Source organism: Cyanistes caeruleus, chromosome Z (assembly GCF_971803275.1).
Source record: "Cyanistes caeruleus chromosome Z, bCyaCae1.hap1.1, whole genome shotgun sequence".
Taxonomy (NCBI): Eukaryota; Metazoa; Chordata; class Aves; order Passeriformes; family Paridae; genus Cyanistes; species Cyanistes caeruleus.
In genome coordinates, this window is record NC_141732.1 from 46,820,671 (window position 1) to 46,843,535 (window position 22,865).

At 40.3% G+C, this 22,865-nt stretch overlaps 2 protein-coding genes across 7 annotated transcripts; one reads left to right on the forward strand and one right to left on the reverse strand.

The window, feature by feature from the left end:
- Positions 1 to 4,103: 4,103 nt before the first annotated feature.
- GCNT1 (glucosaminyl (N-acetyl) transferase 1) lies at positions 4,104 to 15,326 on the reverse strand. Of its 6 annotated transcripts, none has more exons than XM_086869271.1 (3): positions 14,309 to 15,326; positions 6,936 to 7,073; positions 4,104 to 6,532 (listed from the first exon to the last, which is right to left on the reverse strand). In XM_086869271.1, the coding sequence occupies exon 3, from the start codon at positions 6,387 to 6,389 to the stop codon at positions 5,109 to 5,111; it is 1,281 nt and encodes a 426-aa protein (XP_086725397.1). In that variant the 5' UTR covers positions 6,390 to 6,532; positions 6,936 to 7,073; positions 14,309 to 15,326; the 3' UTR covers positions 4,104 to 5,108. The 6 variants fall into 6 exon arrangements, with proteins under 6 accessions (XP_086725397.1, XP_086725392.1, XP_086725396.1 ...); XM_086869266.1 differs by lacking the exon at positions 14,309 to 15,326 and adding an exon at positions 14,014 to 14,209; XM_086869270.1 differs by lacking the exon at positions 14,309 to 15,326 and adding an exon at positions 13,944 to 14,144.
- Positions 13,539 to 15,333, forward strand: LOC147648422 (uncharacterized). Its single transcript, XM_086869808.1, has 3 exons — positions 13,539 to 13,550; positions 13,617 to 14,238; positions 15,089 to 15,333. The coding sequence occupies exons 1-3, from the start codon at positions 13,539 to 13,541 to the stop codon at positions 15,214 to 15,216; spliced, it is 762 nt and encodes a 253-aa protein (XP_086725934.1). The 3' UTR covers positions 15,217 to 15,333.
- The last annotated feature ends 7,532 nt before the right edge of the window (positions 15,334 to 22,865 follow it).

Here is a 22,865-nt window from a genome sequence, read left to right on the forward strand (position 1 = left end):
TAAAAACTTTCCCAGGACAGCAACTGTAAACATAGGTAAGTATACATTCTTTCTGATACACATCTTGTGATGGACACCACTCACAGCCAGTGCAGATAGGAAGGTGTTATCCTGACTATCCAATCCCTGGGTGTGGTCAGAAACCTACAAATTCTGAGAGAAGAAATAAAGCTCTCTTCCTTTCACCATACCCTGAGCTGTGTTCGTGTGATCCTATTCTTCTCCAGCAACAACAGTTAGATTCTTAAAAATTGAGTAAGTATATCTGTATAAAGTTTGCTGGCTTGATTTCAGATAAAGAACATAATCTAAAGGTTATTGCTTTTCGTGTCTGTTAAGGCACCTGCAAGGCTGTTGTCTGTCAATAGCAGGTTAATTTGTCACACTGTAATCTAGGGAATTAAAATGCACTAAAATGATCCATTGAAAAGATAATTTGAAAACGATGGAAACTTGTCTAGATTATTGAAACATTAAGCTAAGGATGAATGGTATTGATATTTGGAAGACATTTTACATTACATAATTTTCCTTATTTAAATTTACTGAAGAGGTACTCCCTACAATATTAGCTCTTCTAGTTATTATGTGACTAAAAGAAAACCACTACTATAATTTTCAATGAAAGAAGATATAAATTTAAAAACTGAAGTATTGCCGCAGAAGTTGTATTAAATTATGTTTATTATTTTTAATGACTGCCGCAGCAATTCAGAACTGGCAACAGCGCTGAATCTGAATCCTCCTGAGCAGCACAGTACATATATGTTGAAGCAGATGACCTCTAGTTTCATTTTTATCTTGTACTGCATTCACGTCATGACCTGGATCAGTTTTTAACTGTCAGACCCCTTGAAAATGCACCAAGTAATGGTGATCTGACTGGTGACCTTGATTATAACTGCAGTGTTGTGCTTTTTCTGTCATTTTCTTGTGCTTGATAGGGAGAAGCAAGAGGCAAACACATGCTCCCTTGTCAAACCAAACCTCAGTCAGGCAGGAGATAAAAGCACAAGTATTAGGTTTCTGGGATCAAATCAGCCTTTGATCCTAAAGGCTTTCAGCCTTTAGGTGATCCTTAGTGATACAGGATACTTGTTACCACAGTTATCTGTAAACAGGTAAATTGTTGTTACTATTACTAATACCACTCAAAAAGCTTATGTGTTAAATGGGGACTGAACTAGATCAGTGTCTTCAATGCACTGCTCTCTTTTGGAAAGCTCTGCTATGAAAAATTAAATTATGTCAAGGGACTTTGAATAGCATACCTGGCACTTCAGCAACTATTTCAGTGGCTACTGATTGCTTCCCAGCAATGCTGGTCAGCTGAACTGAGAAACTGAAGCAGCTTTAAACCACAAAAAAAATAAAAAAGAAAGAAAGGAGAAAAAAAAAATTATTCAGTAGGCAAAATGCAAACCAGTTTCACTCCTAGCAGCCCACAGGATGACGGGATCATGGTGGGAAGGCTGGTGTAAGCTGGGTGTGTGACTTGGGCAGCACCATAGCTGAACCCACCATCACAGCTTTGATACCTGCTGCTCTAAGCCTCTGTCCATCTTAGCACAGGTCTGTATGTTGCCTTCTTCCTTCACTTGGAACCTGACAGTGATCAGAGTAAATCAGCAGTAGAGCATCACTGTATTCAGTAGGTATGGTTGAAAGGCTTATCAATTAATTAATTACTAATGTTTTGTTACTCCTGACAAGTGCCCAGCGTCTTCAGCACAGCATCAAGACTAGCTTGTTGTGCAGTATCGGTGAATCATTTTTCTTTCATGTTCACTTATGTTAATATTAGACTTTTTTACTCCAGTTTTCTAAATATCTAGTAGAAAAGTGAAACAAGTTATGAAAAGAACTGCTAACATCAGTAAGGAATATAGTCTAGATTTTATTTGTTTTACTGGTGCCACAAAGGCGCTTGATTTAAAAATGATGATTATTTTGGCTAAGTTTCTTGGCAGATTCCGTAGAATAATAATGCTGCAAAATGTGGAATGTGCCAAGATTATCTTAGGTCATTTTAAGGATATTCTCTGATCCAACGTCTTTGTGCACTTTCAAGTATAATTAGCAAGAAAGGAAAGCTAACCAGAGGAACAGACAGCAGCCAGCATCCTTTAGTGGACTAACAAGCTTCAAGGATGTAGAAAATCAAGCTTTTGTTTTACGTCAGTAGAACAGACAGCAGTTAGCAACCTTACTCAAGCACAACCTGGAACTAACAAGCTTTAAGAATGTAGTAAAACAGGATTTTGATGTATGTCTAATTTACATATTGCTAACTTGGCAAAATACTCAAGGCCCATGTATCCTATAGCTGAACTATGAACTATGTTCATTTTAATACTAAAAATTGTGCCTACAAGTAGAAAAAAAAGACTCCTATCCATGTGAAGACTCTTCCCCTGAGCATGTGTATAAATTAGCTGGGATTATGTCACTTGTATGGAAATTACTACGAAAGCATAATAGAGAGGCTGTACCCCATGACAACTTGAGAAGTAATAAACTCTGAACTTCTGTGTATAAGTAACAGCAGGGAGGGTCTGGAGGTGTGTGCTTGAATTGTGAGAACCCAAGCTTGCACAGATGTGAAATGAATCACATTCAATCAATGTGTCTCTCTCAGCTGTATGGTTATTGGCTTGTTGCTCACCAGGTAACAAATCTGATTTTGTGGACAACACTAATTTACACTGGATTGCTTTCTTTACTTGTTACAGCTGGTGAAAGTGTTTTTTCTTTATGTGTACTTGCAATATCCTTTAATTAATTCAGTAATTTCCTTTGGCATATTCTGTACTTGCTCAGGAAATAGAGTTCTTTCCATGAAAACATCTTCCCAGAACATTTAAATTCCACCAGAGCAGGGTCACTTCTCTTGTCAGCTTTGGAGAGGTGGGTTTTTTTGTAGTTCACTTTACCTAGAAAAAATTCTTCCCTACCTTAGGGAAAAACATATGCTTTACAGCAATGCTCTCTTTTCCTTCTGTACAGAAGATAGAGTGAGCATACACAGGATTGCTCTTGACTTCATCTAAATAGTAATACTGGCTGATATTTATGCATCTCATCAAGCAGCATCCTCACTATCAATAGCAGCAGTATTATTAATAACAACATAAATACAAGCAGGCATTCATTGTATTACAAAAATGACTAAGTACAAATCAGACTGAAAGAGGTAGGGTAAAAATGCTCTGTCAAGTAGATTTCAAGCAACTGAGACAGCAGTCCACCTGGTGCACAGAATATTTTATTATTTTTCTTCACTTTTTCAGTCTTTTTGAAGACTTAAAGTCCTGGCCTCATAGAAGATATTCATGTAGACTGTCTTTAGGTGCAAATTCTTAAAAACTGCTTTCTGCTAAAAATGACTTCCTGGAAATTCTCAGTACTATATGCAGTGAAGTTTGTTGTAGCTTCTGCAAAGGTGAAAAAGCACAGCTGTCTACAAAATCATTCCTGGAGACAAGCCAAAGTGTGGGGAAGATGGGGTATTTCCCTCAACTGCCTTTGCTCACAGGCTTTAATTAGGTGCTAATGTGAAAGTCTCTGAAAACTCCCTGATCAACTTTCAGGTGGTTTTGAAGGGAGGGCTTGCTAAAACCAGGCTCCATTTCAGATTAAACGGCTTGACTCCCTAGCTGTTTGCATGATCACCAGTAAGCAGTCCTGTATGTCTAAGTTTCTTCTGAGAAACTTCAGAACAAACTGCTTTTGTAAGAAACACAGCCTGCAATTACAGCACCAGTTCACAAATAAAAAAATTTAGTCTGTTTCACCCATTGCTAATGCTTGAATTCCACTGCCATCTCAGGATTGAGACATCTGGCAGTAACTACGCCTGACAAACCTGAATTGATACAGAAGGAAACATCATCCTTCACAGTGTCCTCTTCTTTCATCCCCAAGCTTCTGTGCCACACTGCAACAGCTAAAGCAAGCAAGGGCCTAACTGGAATTAAAATCAGATGAACCAGTTAAATCAAAACAAGCACAGACTGAATGAATGTGGAGCTGCAGCTTCAGTCATGTACGGAAAACCATAGTAAACATATCTTTGGCCTTTATCATTAGGAGTTACATCATTGTGATGTTTTCAGAGGGACTTTATTTGTAATTTACAACTTCTAATTGTAGGAAGAGACAATATAATTTTAAAAAATAATTTTATTTTTTCCAAAATTAGTGTTAAAATAATCTGGAATACAAGTTGAGCTTAACAGAAAGCAGAAACCAGCAGTTCCATCAGTAATATTTAGACACTACTGCAGTTCTTTAAGTTTTGAGAAGCTTGAGTGATTTTGGATACAAAAGCAAAACTCCCCATACAGTAAGAAATGTAAAATTACAAGTCTAAATCTCATCAGGCACAAAACTTTAGTTTCCCTGAGAAGATGTAATTACAAACTAGTGTATAAAGTACCTACACAATATATATCACAATATCAGGGTGCTTTAAGAATAGAAAATAAAGATTTGAATTCCTTAATACTCCATGCTGAAGACAAAATTTTCAAGAGGATTAACAATTCCATGTAAAAGAACTGCAGCAAACAGATCTAAGTAAAATGGTAATAGCTGGCTTTGCATATCCCCTTTTGCACAGCTTTTAGATCATTTCTAATGTTATATTCCTGAGATCTTTCAGTACTTAATATGAAGTGCAGTCCAGCTGCTTTTTACCCCACCCCCTCATCTATCTCTTCCAGCTAGCATTACATTCATGGGAAAAAAATAAAAATGAGAATAACCATGAACAATATGCATTTTCTATGCCTTAAAACAATTTAGCCAAAGGAAGTCCATTAATTATGCCTTCTACATAATAAATATTCCAAATAGTTGGCTTTCCAAAAACTGCTGTCTGATTTTGTACCTAAAGCTCCACGCCTCAGTATGCCACAAGGCATACTTGAGACATTTCTTTTTCTCCCCCTTGTCCATGGACAAGGCAGGGCATGAGCACCACCACACCAACATGGTAAGAGTCATTATACCCATTATCAGCATCACCACCGTTGCTGTAGCACGTTAAAGTATGTCGCAGTAGGGTATTTGCACCTTTGTATAAATACCTAACAGGAGCATACATTTCAGTTCTTTTGCAGATACAGAGCTTTGTGCCGCAAATACTCTTCCAAGCACTTCACCGCAAAAGGGTCAACATCAGTGTCAAACTTATTAGCAAATAAGTGGTGGTTTCGTAGCATCCAGTTCAAGTCTCCTACTCCAAAAACACAGACAGAGCGAATGTGAACTCCACTGCATGGTGGGTAGGGTGCACCTTTGGACACATCACCTTCAAAGTACTGCCACTTGACAAATCTGGCCAGTGCATTCATGTCAGAAACGTCATACTTGTCACTGGAAGAAAATGCGCCTGGGACTTCAGGGATTCTCTGAATTGTTGCCCACAGGTACTCATCTGGGCTGTAAGTATCTTTCGCCCACTCAATGAACTTAAGTATTTTGCTGTTTTCTAGTACATATTCTACAAAGCTTCTGCTAACTACAAAATAAGCACTGCCAGAAAAAACTGGGGTACTGAGAGGTGGTAGCTGTTTGTCTATGCCTGTGTTCTTTATTTTACCATCAACAATCTCATGGTGTTTTTTCCACCTTACTTCTTTATAAACTGGCATTTTTTCTGTTTCCAAGCTGTTTTCACCCTTAAGGGCTTTTAATTTCTCTACTATTTCCTGGTTTGTCTTTATAGGAAAGTCCATACCACATAGGTTTATTAGGTATTTCCAGTTTGAACTTCTTCTGTAGAGATCTTTCATGCAGTTAATGTCCGCCTGCACTCTGCTCCATGAAGCATATACCACACTTTCTAACTGGCTGGAAATAAAGACATTATCAAAACATGAGACTATTCCCTTCACAGCAGCAAAAAAGGATTCTGGAGACTTTTTGTCTACATGAATGCAGTAAAAATTCTGTGGAGCGTAGATTGATCTTAGAAGTCTATCAAGCATCTCAATTTTGTGATAAACAACTATTGAGTAAGCAATTGGAAATTCTGCTTCTTCATTACTGAGAGGCTCCATAATGTATTTCCTAGTCTTGGTGAAGGAGGCACAGTCTGCAGTCATGTTAATATAATCATCTATTGTTAGTCTGGGGCGTTTCTTAAACGATACTGATAATGCCTCAAGCTGTACCTTTTGTATTTCTTCTATATCCCCCTCAATAATCTTGGTGCAGTTAACATTGCTAATAGGATCTTCCTTTGTTAGCTCCAGATGTCTCCGATTCAGGAAGTCTTCTTTCTGGTTAACTTTCAAAACTGAAATTATTACTAAAATGAGAGTTAGACCCAAGAAAAGCTTAAAGCGCAAGTTGTGGCAAAACCGTAACTTCCTCTTCAGCATTTCAAATACCAGGTAGCTTTGCAGGACTTAAAAAAAAAAAAAGGTTCTCCTTCTCTGTTCATATGAGCTTCAACAACTTCAGAAAAAAATTTTGCGTTTTGCAGGAATTTGGCAAGTTTTTCAGGGAAATGGAAGGAAAAATCCTAAAATAAAATGGAATATGACAGTCATTCTTAGACTAAAAGGTTTCTTTAAAAAAATCAGTGATTAATAATGATATTCTCAATTAGTGTCAGTAAAAAGCTGAATAGTTCAGCCAAAAATATTCTGTTGAAAATTAAAAACTAATCAATTTTTTAAAGAAAACCACTGGGAGAAGCAGACAACATTCATGAAACTTTCACAGTGCTAATGCTACTAACTGAACTTTGGTAAGAAAATAGAGCTGATTCAGCTGTATCTATAGATGTTATAGATCTATAAAACTGAAGTCAGATACACTAATGAGAAGCAAGTATTTCTCGTTAATTCATGCCTTAGAGCTTGATAAGAATGTTTAATAACCACTTCAGGGTTGACATAGATTTCTTTATCATTGAAACTTACCACTCACTTCGGGGATGTTAGTCATGCTTTAGTTCTCACTGGCAAAAAGCCACTGCACTCTTTCAAGATTTCTGTGTGATACATGGTCTCGTCAACATCCTGCATGTGCACTTAGAAATACCACCAGGAAAGAAAGAGCTGATGAGAAGTGTGAGAAAGAAAAAGGTTATTATAGCAGGGCACCTCAATTTTCACAGTTGTGAGAAAAACTGTTACTGAATTGCTGAAATAGCTTTATTAGGTAAGAGGCAATAGTTCTGACCCATATCTCCAGCTGTTTTTATCAAGTCACTGCAAGTGCACAAATCTAAGTGCACAGCAGTGTTGTGCTACCATCATTTAAACACACTTGTTTTTATGACTCAGCAATTGTTTTTATGTGGAGGTTTGCTGCAATGCTGGATTTCAACAAGATTTCTAGCCAATTTTATTTTCTGCTTTACTGCACAAGCACTAGGTAATTTTTGTTTGTTAGTTCTTTAAGCACATGTTTTCTGTTTCAGTACTCTCTGAAAAGAATCACTGGAGTTGTGCAGCAGCTTAATCTGTATCTGTTGAGAAAATCACGCTCTAGAACAGCAGAACCGGCTGACTTTTTTTTTCTGAAGGTGCTACTTCATGCAGGTAAATTGATCAAGAACAGGATATCCTTAAATAACTTACGTTGCTACTCAGATGCCAAATCTAATCACAAACTCACTGCCTAACAATTTAGTGCAGGTTTGAATTTCAAACCAGCCTCTACATGCAGAAGCCCACACAGTTTACAGATAATGTCTTCCAAAACATGAATGTGTAAGTTTATGAAATATAAAATATTTGAGAGATACAAGGTTCCTTACATTTTTACTACTTTCAAGAAAAAAGACAGTGCCTCAGAACAACTTCTTGAATAGCTCTAAGAATAACAGCTACTCAGAAAGACTGGTAAGAAACTCTGTTTAAGAAAAATAATTATGTACTGTGTCCACTTCTGTGTTTTGCCATAAGCTATTCAGTGTAAGAATTTCTTTTTCCTGCCTGTTTTCTTTAAGCTACCCCAGCTCCATTTTGGGTTTTAATTCCTAAACCCTGGCTCTTAAGCTGCTACTTTCAGATATCAGAACAGGTGCATTTAGGAAACTAAGGGATGGCATCACAGAGTTTTTTGTTAGTAATGCTGCCCGGGATGCATTATACATTGGGTCCACCACTTTGCCCGTGGCACTGCAAACTGACTGGGGGAATGTGGTAGGTGGGAGGAAGGTGTGGAACACTGCAGAAACATCTAGCACAGCTATGGGAATCAGCAATTTTTAAGTACTGTAGTCAAATATTTTATATTTCAAGCCAACAGCAGGCAGAGACACAAACTAGACACAAATTTATGTGACTAACAGCATTATATAAATGTTTGATTTATGCTGAAGTGTACTTTGTTTTCAGAATTACAATTTTAAGTATTTTACCCTGCCTTTCTATTTCATTTTAAGGAAGGCAAACATTTGTTCACAGTATATTTTAGGTGTACGCTGAAGTCAAACTGGAAGAAAATTTAAATTTTAAAACTTAAGAAAAGTAGCCCCATGAGCTAGCATACAATTCAGCTGAGAGCACACAGAGGGAAATTCTAATAGTTAAGGTCTTACACTTTGAATTAAAAAAAGATTAAAAAGAAAATTCCAAAATTCTGGATTTCTGCTTGCAATATGACATCAAATAACATAATATAGAATTAACATAATTTAGAACATGTTTTAACATGCTTTGTAACTTATCACAGACTTTTGTACTTGATGTCCTGCTTGTTTTCACTACTAGATCTAACCCACTAAAAATAATATTTATCACATACTAAATTAACAAAAATATATGATAATGTCCATTTGGTATATATTTTCATAGGATGAAGCTTGTGATACTGGTTAACCTTCAATTACTGTATTCTGCCTACAAACTTAAAAATTAAGACATTTCTAGAACTTAGAGTGTGCTTAAAATACAGCTATATTTGTGATACTTTAGCTGACACTGGAATCCTTTCTTTAGGTTGCTAGCACTATTATTTTATCCTATTCTTAGTTTTCATAGGAGCACTACCATTGAGAAATAACACACACTCAAGAAGATTACCAAGCCATCACTGTTCCAGTGGAGGCAGACAGTCTTAACTGAAAGTGACCATGGCAGTCTTCACCTTCTAACATTTTCAAAGAATAAAGCTTGCTAAGAAGTCTTTCCTGCTCCCATTTTAGAATGAAAACTAAGAAAATTTAGTTGAGTGCAGGATAAAGAATTAAAAAAAAAATCCTTTCATAAAGATCTTGTATACCCAGCTGGGTGCAATTGCTCTATTGTTCAGAGCTCAGAATAATCAGACCCGGCATTTTCATTATAACAAAATGAGAGATCTGCAAACATTTACACATTAACATGGCTCTTATCTTTATGTGGATTTTTTTTCCCTGCAAATTTATTTCATTGGTATACTGTTTCCTCAGACCAATTTTAACAGTAAGTTACTATTTGTTCATGCTCACAATTTCAAAGTCCTAAAATTTGATCATATCCCATTCCAAAAGCTGATCTTTCACAAGGTAAGATTTGTTACCTTTCATCTAATAATACACTTAATACATTTACTGAGCCTACAACACTCATTAATATAGTTTCACACTGCATTCAGTTAAGCTTTAGCTCTGCATAATCTTATGTGCACACTAGATAATTACCTCGTCAGAGGCAGCACTTTGCACTTTGGGAGAGATGGAGGTCTGCAAAGCTATGGAGAAAATGCTTTATTTGGCAGCCTTCATCTTGCTCTCAAGTGAGGTTGAGTTGAACCACTTCTTTTTTTTTTAACTGCTTTCTCCTCAAGTCTAAATCTGTATTTCTGAAGCAGTCATCATTAAAAGGGGAAATTTACAGCAGTTGCTGGTAGTTTGGGGAGCAAGTACAAAGGTCGAGTTAGCTGCCCACTTCCCTCTTTCCTGCTGTATACAAACTTTATGGTATGACTAGACAAAACCAGGATAATTTCAGGTTGATTTCTAGTAAACACAAAATCAAATGAGAAACCTAGGTCTTCAAAACAAAAACTGCCCAAAATCTCCAAAACAAACATACAAACGAAAAAAAACCCCACCAAACAAACACTTTCCCAACAATATACCACAGCTTGGAGGGAGATCAGAGCCGGTGTGGAGGTTTTTTGCAGTCAGGCTGGACTGGAGCTGCTGGTCCCACAAATGAGGATGTTTGTGAGCATGCAGAGGTGGCAGGACACTGCTAGTCCAGCAGCCAGGACACCAGGCCACCTCTGTGGCTTCACCACACCTCTGCTCTGGCACCACGATGTGCTGTTCATGAAGGAGGAACCCTGCTCCCATCTCTGGTACCCACTCACTGGGCCAGGAGGAGCGCAACAACAGATCCAACCAGACGGCCTCTGGGGAGCTCTCCAGCCAGAGGAGCCACAAAGATGGATCTGCTGAGAAGTCCTAACATGTTACAAAGGTATATCCAGAATGCTTCAGAGCACATACAGTTACTACAATAACCATGCTTCCATTCAGCTGCAGTTATGCAGAACATTCATTCTGATGGGAAAGTGATTTTTAAAGCAGTAAGCAGTTTGTATAAACACAAACATCCATGAACACAAAGACAGACTGCGTGGACTGCAGTGTCATCTGCAAAGATCTGCCAGACACAGAAGTCATTTACTCAGCTTTCCACAACAGCAAGCAGCACAATCCTGAAAGCAGATTTGCCTGTAACTAAATCAAAGAACTTGTATCTGTTTTGTTAGGTAGTGTTCAGTCTTGAGTCTACATGAGGACTTGTCATAGGCTGTGTAGTTAGCTTACCATAAGCTTTACGGGACCCTTAATTTTGAAATCATATGCAGCAGGGTTTCACGTGGGCACAGCTGTCTGCAACTGACAACGCTCTGTAAGAGTAGATGCTTTTCCTTCAGAGGTGCTTAAGAAAACAATAAAAAGGGAAAAATACACTCCCTTTTTTGCAGAAAAACCTCAACACATTTACAGTCCTTTGTTAACTAGGAAGATGGCTTTAAACAAAACTCCACAAGTGACTAGTAGTGCTACGTCCACCACTACATGGAAATTAAATACTGATAGTAGCTGAAAGTAGACAGATGTTTTTTCTAAGCTAAAAAAGAGAGATGAAAATAAATTCAGACCTCCAGGTTATTTATTTGAAGATCTTAAATTCAATTTTTAGGAATCTAACACGCTAAAGTATTTTCGTTTCAAAAAATGAGTAACACTCACATGAACATACACTCTGTGTAGACTGTAAATTGAAATAGCAGTAAGTTTTACTAGCCTCTCTAGTACTTTCTTATACTACTTCTTATACTACTGTATCATGTAAACATTCTGCAGAACAGTTCTGACTCCTATTTCGAATCCTGTCCGTCCTTAGAGGCCTCCAGATAGAGGTAACAGTGGGAAATTTCAACTAAGGAGAATAAAGATGTTATGGTGAAGTCATTCAGTGACCAGCTCCTACCTCAGGAAGCTTGTGACTCTTAGTATGGACAAAAAGATATGTTTTACCTCAAGGTTACCAACACTGAAAGTACAGATAAATCAGAAAACAAAAAATCGTGAAATTTAAACTAATGTTGGCCAATTTAACATGTGGTAGAACTGCCTGGGGTTCCTCAATTAATTTCAGCTACTTCAAGGTGAAACACACACCTATTTTTTTCACATTGTTCTAAAGTAGGACCTATAACATCACCAGGAAGAGAGCAGTTCCTGCACTCCTCACGACCACACAAAAAATTTTGCTAATTTTGTGACAATGCTGTATTTTATAACAGGACTCAATAGCAGGAAATGTAACCTATAAAACCAGAAGGAAGGCAGAAGGAAGAGGTTTTCAAATTTTTGAGTACTTGGATCTGTCTTCAAGCACAACATAGAAAATATTCTGGGATTTTCTTTAACCCTATGGAGAAGCCAGCATTTTAAAGCCGTACCTACAGTTACAGTTCATCAGTGAGCTAAAGAATCATCAGTGAACTCCCTGAGATACTCTATCACAGCTTCCAAGATGAGGATCCTGTTTGTTTTATTAAGTTCCTCTAATAGCACCACAATTATCCCATGTAGAATAATGCTCCACATTGCAAAAAGCCATGTCTCTGGAGCTGTGAAATAAACCTAACAGTGAAAGTTACTTCAGCTGTAGTACTGGGTATGTTACATTTCCGTGGCACTACCTTTTTTTTACCTATTCTAAGGTGAAATTCTATGTTGATAAAGTTAGGTGTTTTCTAGTTTCAGAAGCTTATGAACCAGAGTAAAGGAAGAACTTTTGACTTATGTTAAAATCCAAAGCAAAACTAAGAGGGATTATTAAAAAAAGTGAAATTAAATCTTTCAGTAAGACTAGCAGTGAGTTTTCCAATGTGGAAATAAAATTGGAGAGCAGGATCTTGCTCAGTAAACGTAGTATTTTCAGCAAATAGACTGTAAATCTTTAGCTTGCATTTGGTTTATGTTAGGAAAAAAAGGCAGATTTGGCAAAGGTATTCATCAGGTTTTTTAGCAACTACTGGCTCTCCTGGCCTCAGGAAGTATCACTCCAAAAATTTAGATTTCCTAAGAAAGGCATTATGCTGATAACTGGTATACACTACAGGCAGAATAGCTAATCATTGAGGAGAGAAAATATTTTCTTTTGTATACACCTACTTTCAAAAGCAATGTAAGTGAACTCCAACTTGAGCTACAAATACTGCATTACTTTTCACAAAGATTTTCAAGTTTAAAGACAGAAAAGCTAGATTAGTCCCCTCTTTTCTCACTACCATTTCTGATTCTCATTCTTGCCAGCTCTGTGGTCAAATACCTCATATTCCATTAAAAATTATATTTAAAATAGCAGATTCCAAAATGGCAATTCCCTCCTGCTGCCACTCCCCCTCTTTCCCACAAAGTCTACTTTTCTGAGTAACGCTGAAAGAAGGCAAAGTGCCAGAGCATGGCTGAGTCTCCTGTCAGGCTTCCTTCTCAGTCCTCTCACCCAACCTGGGCCACAAAAAAACTATTTACAACCTTCTAAACTGCTTTTTTTATTCTGACCAAAAAGAAGGGGTTTTTTTCAGGGTTGCCCCGGTTACAGAAAGTTTGAGGGAGAGAGAGAAAAAAAAAGCACCACCTACGACTGCAACACCTCAGGAGCATCTGGTATGCCCTAAACCCTAGCCGATTTCACACCAAGCCAACACCCCCCCGGAGGGCAGGATCCTGCCCCGGGCTCCCTGCGTGCACTGCCGCGGGAGAAGGCAAACGGAGGCTGGGAAGACAGACAGAAACTGGGGAAACAAAGCAAACTAAGAAAAAAGGAAGCGTGGCGGGGAAGAAGCAGAGGAAGAAAGTGAAAGGGGAAATGAGAAAAAAAAGAGGAAAGAAAGAAGCAGAAGGACATAAGTGGAATCAAAAATAAGAGACGGAAGACGGGAAGGTGGGGGGAAGAGGAGGGTAAGGCGGGAAAGGAGAGGGAGAGAGGGAAGTGGTAAGGAAAGAAAAAAGAGGTGTGGAAAAAAAGAAGGAAAGAAGGAGGAAAAGGACAGAGGCACAACAGATGAGTCTCCCTGCCCTCCAGTGCAGCACCTGCCCGACGATACGGCGGCTCCTGAAGCAGTGCTGCGAGGCTCCGTAGGGTACGGCGCCGGCGGAGAGCGACGCTCCAGGCCACCCGCTTCGGGATCACACCGCTCCCGGTACGCCTTCAGCACCCAGGTGCGCAGCAGCCCGGGCCAGGCAGGCAGCCCGGCCACCTCCCCTGCGGGCGCGGCCCCGAGCCGGGCTCCGGCTCTTGCCCTGGGCTGCGGGTCCCTGCCCGGCCCCTCGCCCCTCCCGCACACACCCGTGGGTCCAGCCGGCCCGGCCCGGCCCGGCCCGGCCCTCCGCGGCACCGCGGCCGTGCTCAGGGTCCCGCCCCTACCTCTCCGCCCCCCGCCTGGCCCGGACCTCACCGACACCATACCCTGGCAGCGTTGGTAACTACGCGTGTGTATCTTTTTTATTGTTTGCTCTAACGCTTATCCCGGTAGTACCGGTAACGTTGGCACCCACGCAGGACCAGCTGCTCTGCTGGAGGATCGAAGGACTCTCTCGTGGTTCCCAGCCCCAAAGCACCGCGCGTTGGGGGCCGGGTGCCGCGGGGGCGAGGGCGCTGGGCGGGCCCGGTGTGGCTGCGGCAGCCGCGCGTTGTCAACGGGGAGCCGGCGGGGCCGGTGCTCCTGAGGCGGCAGCCCGAGACTCGCCTGCGGCTGCTACATGTGAGCTGGAAGGACTCCCTGAGGGAAAATCGAGATACGGAGGGGAGGGTGGGGTGGGAGGGCAGCAGACCTCGTTGGGAAGCGGTGTACGAAACTTGAAGCGGTGAGGAGTAAGACGTGTCTAGGCAGAGCGTGAAGAAGACTCAGATTTCTTGTTCACTTTGTCCCCTCAAATATCTGCCCGACGATAAACACAGTACACGGGGCTTGGAGAGCTGTGAAACATGAAGGTGAAGCTTAGGGACAAGCCTCTTACTATTTTAGCAAAGTACTTTGAAAGAAAACAGAAAATTAAATTTCAAGGAAATAAAAAGTTCAAAGAGAGCATGTGCCTCATTAAAAAGCCCCACGTGCTGCAGCCTGCAGCAGCTTGAACGCTGTTTCCAGAATTCCTTGGAATCTCATGCATTATCTGGCACACAGCTTGATTTCACAGCTGGAGGCGCACTTAATTGCAGACTTTCCTGGCACTTTCTCATCTCAATTGTGAGATTGTACTGAGGGGTCCCGCATCTGCACTGATCAAGAAGCTGGAAGGTAACAAGAAAATGAGATTAGCTTTCAAGGCTCTTACTGGAACACACTGCGAGCAAAAGAGGGAATTGCCCCCACACATTACCACATGGATCAAACAGTTTATTTTAGGAATGGACAGCAAGATCTCAAATTTTCGTCATTGTATTATCAAGAGAATATTTAATGTGTGTGTATATATATATATAAATATATATATATGCTGGGTAAATAATTAGTGTGTAGCTGCATGCCAGCTTGGCAGTTCTCCCCTTTTCCTGTTTTCCTGACAGATGTGGGGGAAACAATGGTTTTCTACTGTTTCTTTTATTTATAGGGCTGAACTTCTGTTCACTTTCGATTGTTCATGGAGCACCATGCCAAAAAGGCTTTTCATCTGTAAACCCAGTAGAGGCTAGTAAGAAGCTTTCAGCAGGAGACAGAGATCTGAGGGAGTGGGCATGATTTCCTATTAGTTTTCCCCATGAAAAGTAATGTTTTGTAATTTATGATTATAGACAGTGACTATGTCTTGTTGGTCTTTGATGTAAATTAGAAAAATAAATTACAATGTAAATTTAAGTGTTTGTTCTCTTGCTAAACTGCCTGCAAAACATTGCAGTATTGCAATCGCAGTACAAGTAGTAGAGCTGCACACCAGTATTCTTAAGAGAATTAGGTAAGCATTAGAGGCAGATGTTTCCTCTCAGTTTTCCATTCACCCTCCCCCTAATTCCTTACAAAGCTACAGATGCAAGGATGTCCAATGCAAAGTCACCAGCTAGAGCTGATATATATTGGTGCACTAACGAAGTACCATCTAACAAGTACTTCCTGTGGAGAAAAAAAAAAAGGCATTAAAGTGATTACTGCATGTAATTATTTCAGGTAGAGGACTGAAGTTAACAGGCCTGTTATTCTCTACTATTCTAACTTTGGCACAAGTAAAAAATGGAGTTCTGTTGTAGTTTTTCTTTCAATAAGTTTGAGGTTCTTATATAGAGATGGTTCACTCGTTTACCCCCTGTTTCGTTGCTATAATCCAAGCTGAATCCTCCTCCCTTGCACCATCAATCATTGTATCCCAACCCCTTCTTCCAGTATCTTCCCTGCCAGTCATGGTAACCCTACCCCTTTATCCAGATCCTTCCCTGTCAGTTTTGCCTGGCACCTAACCTTTGTTCTGGAATCTCCCCTGTTGATATCATTTGATGCTCCATTAGATTAGGTAAACTGTTACCTCAGGCTTCCTCATTAGTCCATGTTTTGTGAACCCCACCTCGAATTCCTCCTCTAAGTCTTCCCTATTGGTTGATGGTTTGTACCCCACCCCTTGCTCCTCCCCTTTATATAAGTTACTGTAGCTCTGTATCTTTTGTCTTTTGTCCCTGGACCCTTCCGGAGAATAAACTTCTGTGGAGACCTACAACCTTCCCTGGTCTTTGCCCCGCCCCTCAACCCTGACCACAAAAGCGCTTTGAAAAGCAGACTTATTGCTGCTGATGAGCAGACCTGCTTTACCTCTACTTGAGGCTATTCATAGCCTGAGAGAGGCCACACCTGGTGCAGTCCAGGACAGCCAAGCTGGCAAATTGGTCCTGGCACTGCATCAGAGTTCTCTATAGACTGACATAATTACAGAGGTTGTGATCCTTGGCTGACCATGCTGGCAGAGACCCATCATGTTTTTAGTGCTGCTTTGTGACATTTCAAGGACTGTGTTTCATTTGTGGTTCCATTCATGGATAGTTTTTTTTTAACTCTTCCTGGAAAAAAATGGATGAAATGGGTTTGTGCCTGGTTTTTACTCTTCTTTAGTCTGGAATATGGAGATGACAGGGTCCACAAGCTGCCCTTTCTGCCATGTGACAAGCCAGTGATAGATGTGACTGTATGGCAGCTGTAAAACAAAAGAAAAGTACATTTTTCACAATTTTGGAATTACTGACAGACAAAACAATAGAAAAAGTGGACCTTAAAGGCAAAATAAAGACAAAAAATGAACAAAAAGTAAGTTACAAATTTGGGAAGTTTAAAATACATAAATTATTTTGCTGTGAATTTTGATTGGTATGAGTGAAATCAGTTTATACATGAATATATGATTGATGTGGTAAGACTAACAATCCAGTGAGAAAAAGTACATACAAACTACATTGAGAAAGTTTCAAAAATAGTTTTCTGTGGCTAAACTTACATAGTTATGGTGCAGGAGAATACAGCTCAAATATATTTCCAATAATGAGGACAGCTGTCTCACAACCATGCTTTCTCTAATTTGATATTAGTATCTCATTTGTAATTTGACAGCTGCCTCCAGGCTTTAGACTTTTTCTTGGAAAACATAAAGTATGCAAAATGTTTCTAAATATCTTAGATTTTTTTATGCTACGTCAAAAGTTTAAGTAGTAGAGAATTTTTTTAAACCTCAGGCTTACTGCTAATTCCTGTAATTTTACTAGTTTTAAGGAAATAAAAGTTTTCTTTTTCTGAAAAGGCCAACAGTGGTCCAGCATTTTGTAATAAGAGCTTCCCTACTAACCTTTGTAAAAAATGACTTGTCTTAATTTATCATGTAAATGTAACCCAAATAAATATCTATTTCTTCTGATAATTCAGACCTAACATTAGAAAGAGGCAAGGTCCTATTGTCCTGTCCTCAGACAGACTAACCTCAGTCTTGAATCCTGCTAGGGCTTGAAGGTTTCTTCATAAAGAAAGTGATCTTACTGCACTAGCCTTCTCTAAGGAAAGAGTTGCTCCAATCCAGAAATTTTTATTATCTTCTCCATAAACATCTATAGCAACATTTACCTTTGTTGAAAGTTTATGAGACTTAATGTTCTTGTCCTAGATTCCCAATTCTGCTTGCTCTGTATCTGAATAGGGGAAAAAAGTAATCTTCAATTTGCTGAGCTTCCACCTAAATCAGGGGTGGGGGTGGAGTGGGCCAAAAATGTGAATATCATGTGCTGTAATAAAAGGTCTGAAGGTGATCGCAACTGCCAAAATCATTTTAACACAAAATATTGTCTGAAGAAGAAAGACACCTCAACCCATTTATGAAAATAAAGAAAAGCATATCTAAAGCACACTGTAGCGTGCTTCTCTTTGGAACAAAATATCTGCTGATATGGGTCAGTACTAATTGGTAGGGGCAAGAGCAGCCCATGCCTAAAGTTTATTAAGGAAGGTCATATTTTCTTCCTCAAACTATGTGTAATACATACTGAAAATACTATTTCACTTTACCTGTAGTGTGCGTACACAGAATTCTGATACTGTTTGAGAGGAAAATTTCTCACGTAAGTTTAATATGAATGGACTATGTCAGTACTGTATGATCAAGGACATGCCAGGACAAATTTTTTCCAAGACCTTGGCTGGCAGGTAGTACTAATTACAGAACTGAAAATAATGTGGTGTGGATTGCAACACTGAGTTGCCAGAATTTCTGTAAAACATATAGTGGGTAAAATAGGGGCATCTTGTTCTACCACTGGTGGATTTGACCTTGGCTTGCTGCCAGATGCCTAACCAGCTCTCTTACTTTGCTAACTTCACAAAACAGGATGAGAAAGCTCATGAACTGGAATAAAGCCAAGGAGATTACTCACCTATTACCATCATGGTCAAAACAGACTCAACTTGGGAAAGATTAATTTACTGTCAATTAAAAATAGAGTGTTGTGGTGAGGGAAAAAAAAAAAAAAAAAAAAAGGACAAAACTAAAAACTTCTTTCCATTAGTCCCTCTGGCTTCATCTCAGGTTCAATTTCATTGCTTCATTTCTTACTCTTTCTACTCCTTTCCTCCTGAGCACTGCAGGGGTGTCAAGAATAATGATTGTCGTCAGTCCATAACTGTTCCTCTCTACCAGTCCTTCATTCTGGTGCTGTTTGTTCCTTCCATGTCCTTCACAAACTGCTCTAGTGTGGGTCCTTTCAATGGGCTGCTGTCCTTCAGGAACAGACTGCTTTAGCATGGGTTCCCGTCCCAGGTAGCTGCTCCAGCCAGGAGCCTCCTTTCTACTGCCTACTGTTGTAGTATGTTTATTTAATTTTGGTGAAGCTGTTAAAGAGTCTCTTGGCATGTTCCTGGTTTCCTCCACTGATTACTTTAGTATGTTCCAGTTGTCTGTTATGTAAACTCCTCCTAGTTTTTCTGAACATTCCCTATCAATCACCTTAGCCCTGCCCTTACCCCTTATTCATCACTGTAAACCCCACCTCTCCTTCCAGACCTTTCCATGTATATCATCCCTTCCTTGATACTTTATTGGTTATTGTGTTACATTCCCACCTTCCTTGCATCCTGTCCTGGGGTGACTTTATGATGCTGGTATCCCCAAACGCCTAGTTGATGTTATATATTAAGTTCTGTACCTTTAAGATAACTTTGAGAGCTAGGGAAGTTGAAACTGCTGGAGGCTGATGGGAGTTTTTTCTCCTAGTCAATGACTGGCCATTTCTGAGAACTGACAGTGGATTTAACCATTGAACAGTGAGATCGACATGTGAACACCACCTTAAGATGTAAGGCTGGGAATGTCTTGTTCTCTTTAGTTTCCAGCTTCTGAAGAAGAAACAGGCTCTGGCTCAGCCTCCTCCCCCTGCCACCACCAGGCCAGACAAGGCCGCGGAGGGTGGAGCGGGGAAAGTGGGGCCGGCCGGGCCGGGCCGGTTCCTGGCTCGGCTGCAGTTTCTGCCGCTGAACTGAAACCTGACACCATGAACACCTGCAGCTTGAGCAAGACTTCAACTCTTTCACTACCCAGATGAGACTTGCAGATTAATTTTTTTTTTTTTCCCCCAGAGAGAAAGGGGAAGAGAGAGAGAGAGAGAATGATCAACATGTAAAGAGACACCATAATATATATCAGAGGGGGTAGAGAAATAAGGAGATGCTTTAATAAGCTGAAATATTGTTCTGTTAAAGCTATGGACAGTAGTGTTCTGAAAAGAACTCCTTTAATTCATGACAGAGTATATTGGGAGGAATGGAGTGTTCAAAGTGTGGATTTTAAGCAAATGGTGAAGTAGTTTTGATCCTATGAGATGCTGGAACAGAAAAAGAGAGGTAATAGCTGAAGATTTGTGGCCTTTAAGAGGCAAAGAGAAAACTTCTGTTTCTAGAGAGGCTCACAAAAACAGATGAGAACTTTTGCCTTTAAATAACTCATTCTTAAAAATGACATCCTAGACTGATTGACCCATAGCACACTTCAGAGTAATGTGAAATGGACGGAGAGAACTGATGGCAGAATTTCCGGGCAGCTGGCATCAGAGAAATAGAAAGGTATGAAGAAAATAGTTTACTTGTGAAAAACTCCATAGATTAGCAGAAGACTTCTTTTTCTCTACAAAGACTGATGAAAGGACTATAGAAAAAACTGAGACTGTTTTAACCACCTTTTTTTTTTTTTTTTGTCTCTATGTTGTCATGTGAACAAGGGAATGGTTGGGTAGTTTGGGGAAAAAAGAATTTCTGGAGGTTTTATTCTGGTTTCTTATTCTTGTAGTTTTTGTTAATAAACTTTCTTTATTCATTTTAAGTTTTAAGCCTGTTTTGCTCTTGTTCTAATCCATATCTCACAGCAAGAAATGAGTAAGTTTTCTAGTGATTTTTTAGTTACTGCTTTAAAACCATGACATATCCCCATTGGTCCCTGAGATTGTAACCTCCTCCCCTCACTCCTCCCACCATGAGCTCCCATTGGACCCTGAACTGTACCTTCACTTGGGATAATAAAACCTCATGCACCAAGGTGCTCAGGGCTCTCTTCGGTCCTGGACTCCTCCAGCCCAGACCCTCGTGTTCCTCCCCTCTCCTCGATAAACCTGTTCCTGGGAGTCTCAACCGAAAGAGTCTCCTCTGTCTTTCTACGAAACGATGCCTGAATTAGCAGAGCTTGGAGTGAACCAGTGCTCTGAAGGTTCTGCAGTGGGGTCATCTTTCCCCTGCAGTTCCCCACTCCTGGCGCCTGCCCGTGCCGGAGTGGCACCGTAGAGCTACCCTGGAGCTCCGGTGCAGCAAACAGCGGCGTCAGCCTACAGCTTTCTTCAAAACACACACCCGGCTCCTCCTTTTATGTGATCTTCCATGGGCTGCATGTGGATATCTGTTCAACTGTGGTCATCCATGGGGTGCAGGGGGACAACCTGCTCCACTATGTTCTTCTCCAGGGCCTGCAGAGGAACATCTGCTCCAGCATCTGAAGCACCCCCTCCCTCCCTCCCTCCCTCCTGGCATTGGTGTCCATAGGGCTATTTTTTCCACATTTTTCTCACTTTCTCTCTCACAGCTGCTGTAGAGTGGTTGTTACACTTTGAAATAGGTTATCACAGAGGTGCCATCAGTGTCACTGACAGGTTCAGAGTTGGCCAGCAGTGGGTCCATCTTGGAACTGTCTGGAACAAGCTGTGTCCCATAGAAGGCATCCCCTGAACTCTTCTTGCAGAGGCCTCTCACCTCACCCCACTGACTTTGCCAAATAAACTAAATTGAACCATTTCGATTATTATTTGTTACTCTGATCCAGTTAAGGAGTATGACTTGCTGATTGCACTGAAAAGGTGAGAAGCAAGCCTGTTACCATGTCTGCTGGGGGAATGAACAGCTCCTCTTGCTGAGTGCTTTGGCAAGAATGGTGAAAGCTCAGCCTGGTGTAGCCTGGCAAAGACAAAGTTTTAACCAGATAGAGAATCCTTAAGGTCCTCCTAAGACGAACAAATGAGAAAATCTTCAAACCTCTGAAGTATTTAAAATTTTATTTATTAAAACTATCATTTGTCTTAGAAAGTCCCTTCTCCCACAGTAATAACAAATCAATACTGATACTACATATATAACCATAAATAAATACCTATTTGCAGATCTATGTGTATGTATACATCAGGAATTCTGAACTAATGTTTGAATTGGTTTCACTTGTCCTCTACACTTTTGAAACATTTTATGAATTTCAGAGCTTGGTCTCACTTGCTTACAGGTAATCCAACTGCAGACTTCTGCAAGGACTGCAGACTGTGTATGCAAAATGCTGCGCTCAAGCCCTTCCTTTGATTGTCTATTGACAGTTTCACAAGTCAGTTTCACAAGTTTGTTTCATTTCTCCTTCCTTTTTTTGAAGCTGTTGTAACAGCTGCGTGGTGGATTGATGTTGGCTGGATGCCAGGTGTCCACCAAATCTGCTCTATCATTCTTCTTCCTTAGCAGGACAGAGGAGATGAAAAGAATGCAAACAAAAAGCGTGTGGGTCAAAGAAGGGCAGGGAAGCATCACTCAGCAATTCAGGCAATACAGAGACCCAACTTGGGGAAATAAGTTTATTACTGATCAAATCAGAGTAATGTCATGTTAATGAGAACTAAAACTAAATCTTAAAAAACACCTTCCCCCGTACCTTCTTCCCATGATCAGCTTCACTCCTAATTTTATCTATCTTCTCTCTGCAAGTGAGTCAGGGGACAAGGATGGAGGCTGTGGTCAGTTCATCATGTGTTGTTTCTGCCATTCCTTCCTCCTCAGCGGGAGGATTCCTCACAGTCTTTCTCTGCTCCATTGTGGGGTCCCTGCCATTAGAGACTGTTCTCCATAAACTTCTCCATTTTGAGTTCTTTCCACAATCTACAGTTCTTCATGAACTGCTCCAGTATGGGTCCCTTCCACAGAGTGTAGTCCTTCAGGAACAGCCTGCTCCATTGTGAGTCACCCTTGGCATCCCAAGTCCTGCCAGCAAACTTGCTCCAGTGTGGCCTTGTTTCCACGGGGACACAACCTCCTTCAGGCATTCAGGTGCTCTCGTGTGGGATTCTCCAGGGGCAGTAGGTGAGTATTTGCTCCGCCATGGACAGCCATGGGCTGTAGGGGCACAGCTGCTTCACTTAGTGTAAAATCTATACTTAATATGATTTCATGCTATATTGCATGGTATTGCTACTTGTAGACAGAAGGAAAAAAGAATTCTGCATCAACACTTTTTCCCAGCATATCCAAACATGGATATGTCCAAAATACCAGCTTAGAACCATGAACCTAAAGTTCCTCTAAATGCTATTTGTATGTACAGAATAAGCCTCTTATTTTTACTTTGTTCTATCTTTAGCATTAAT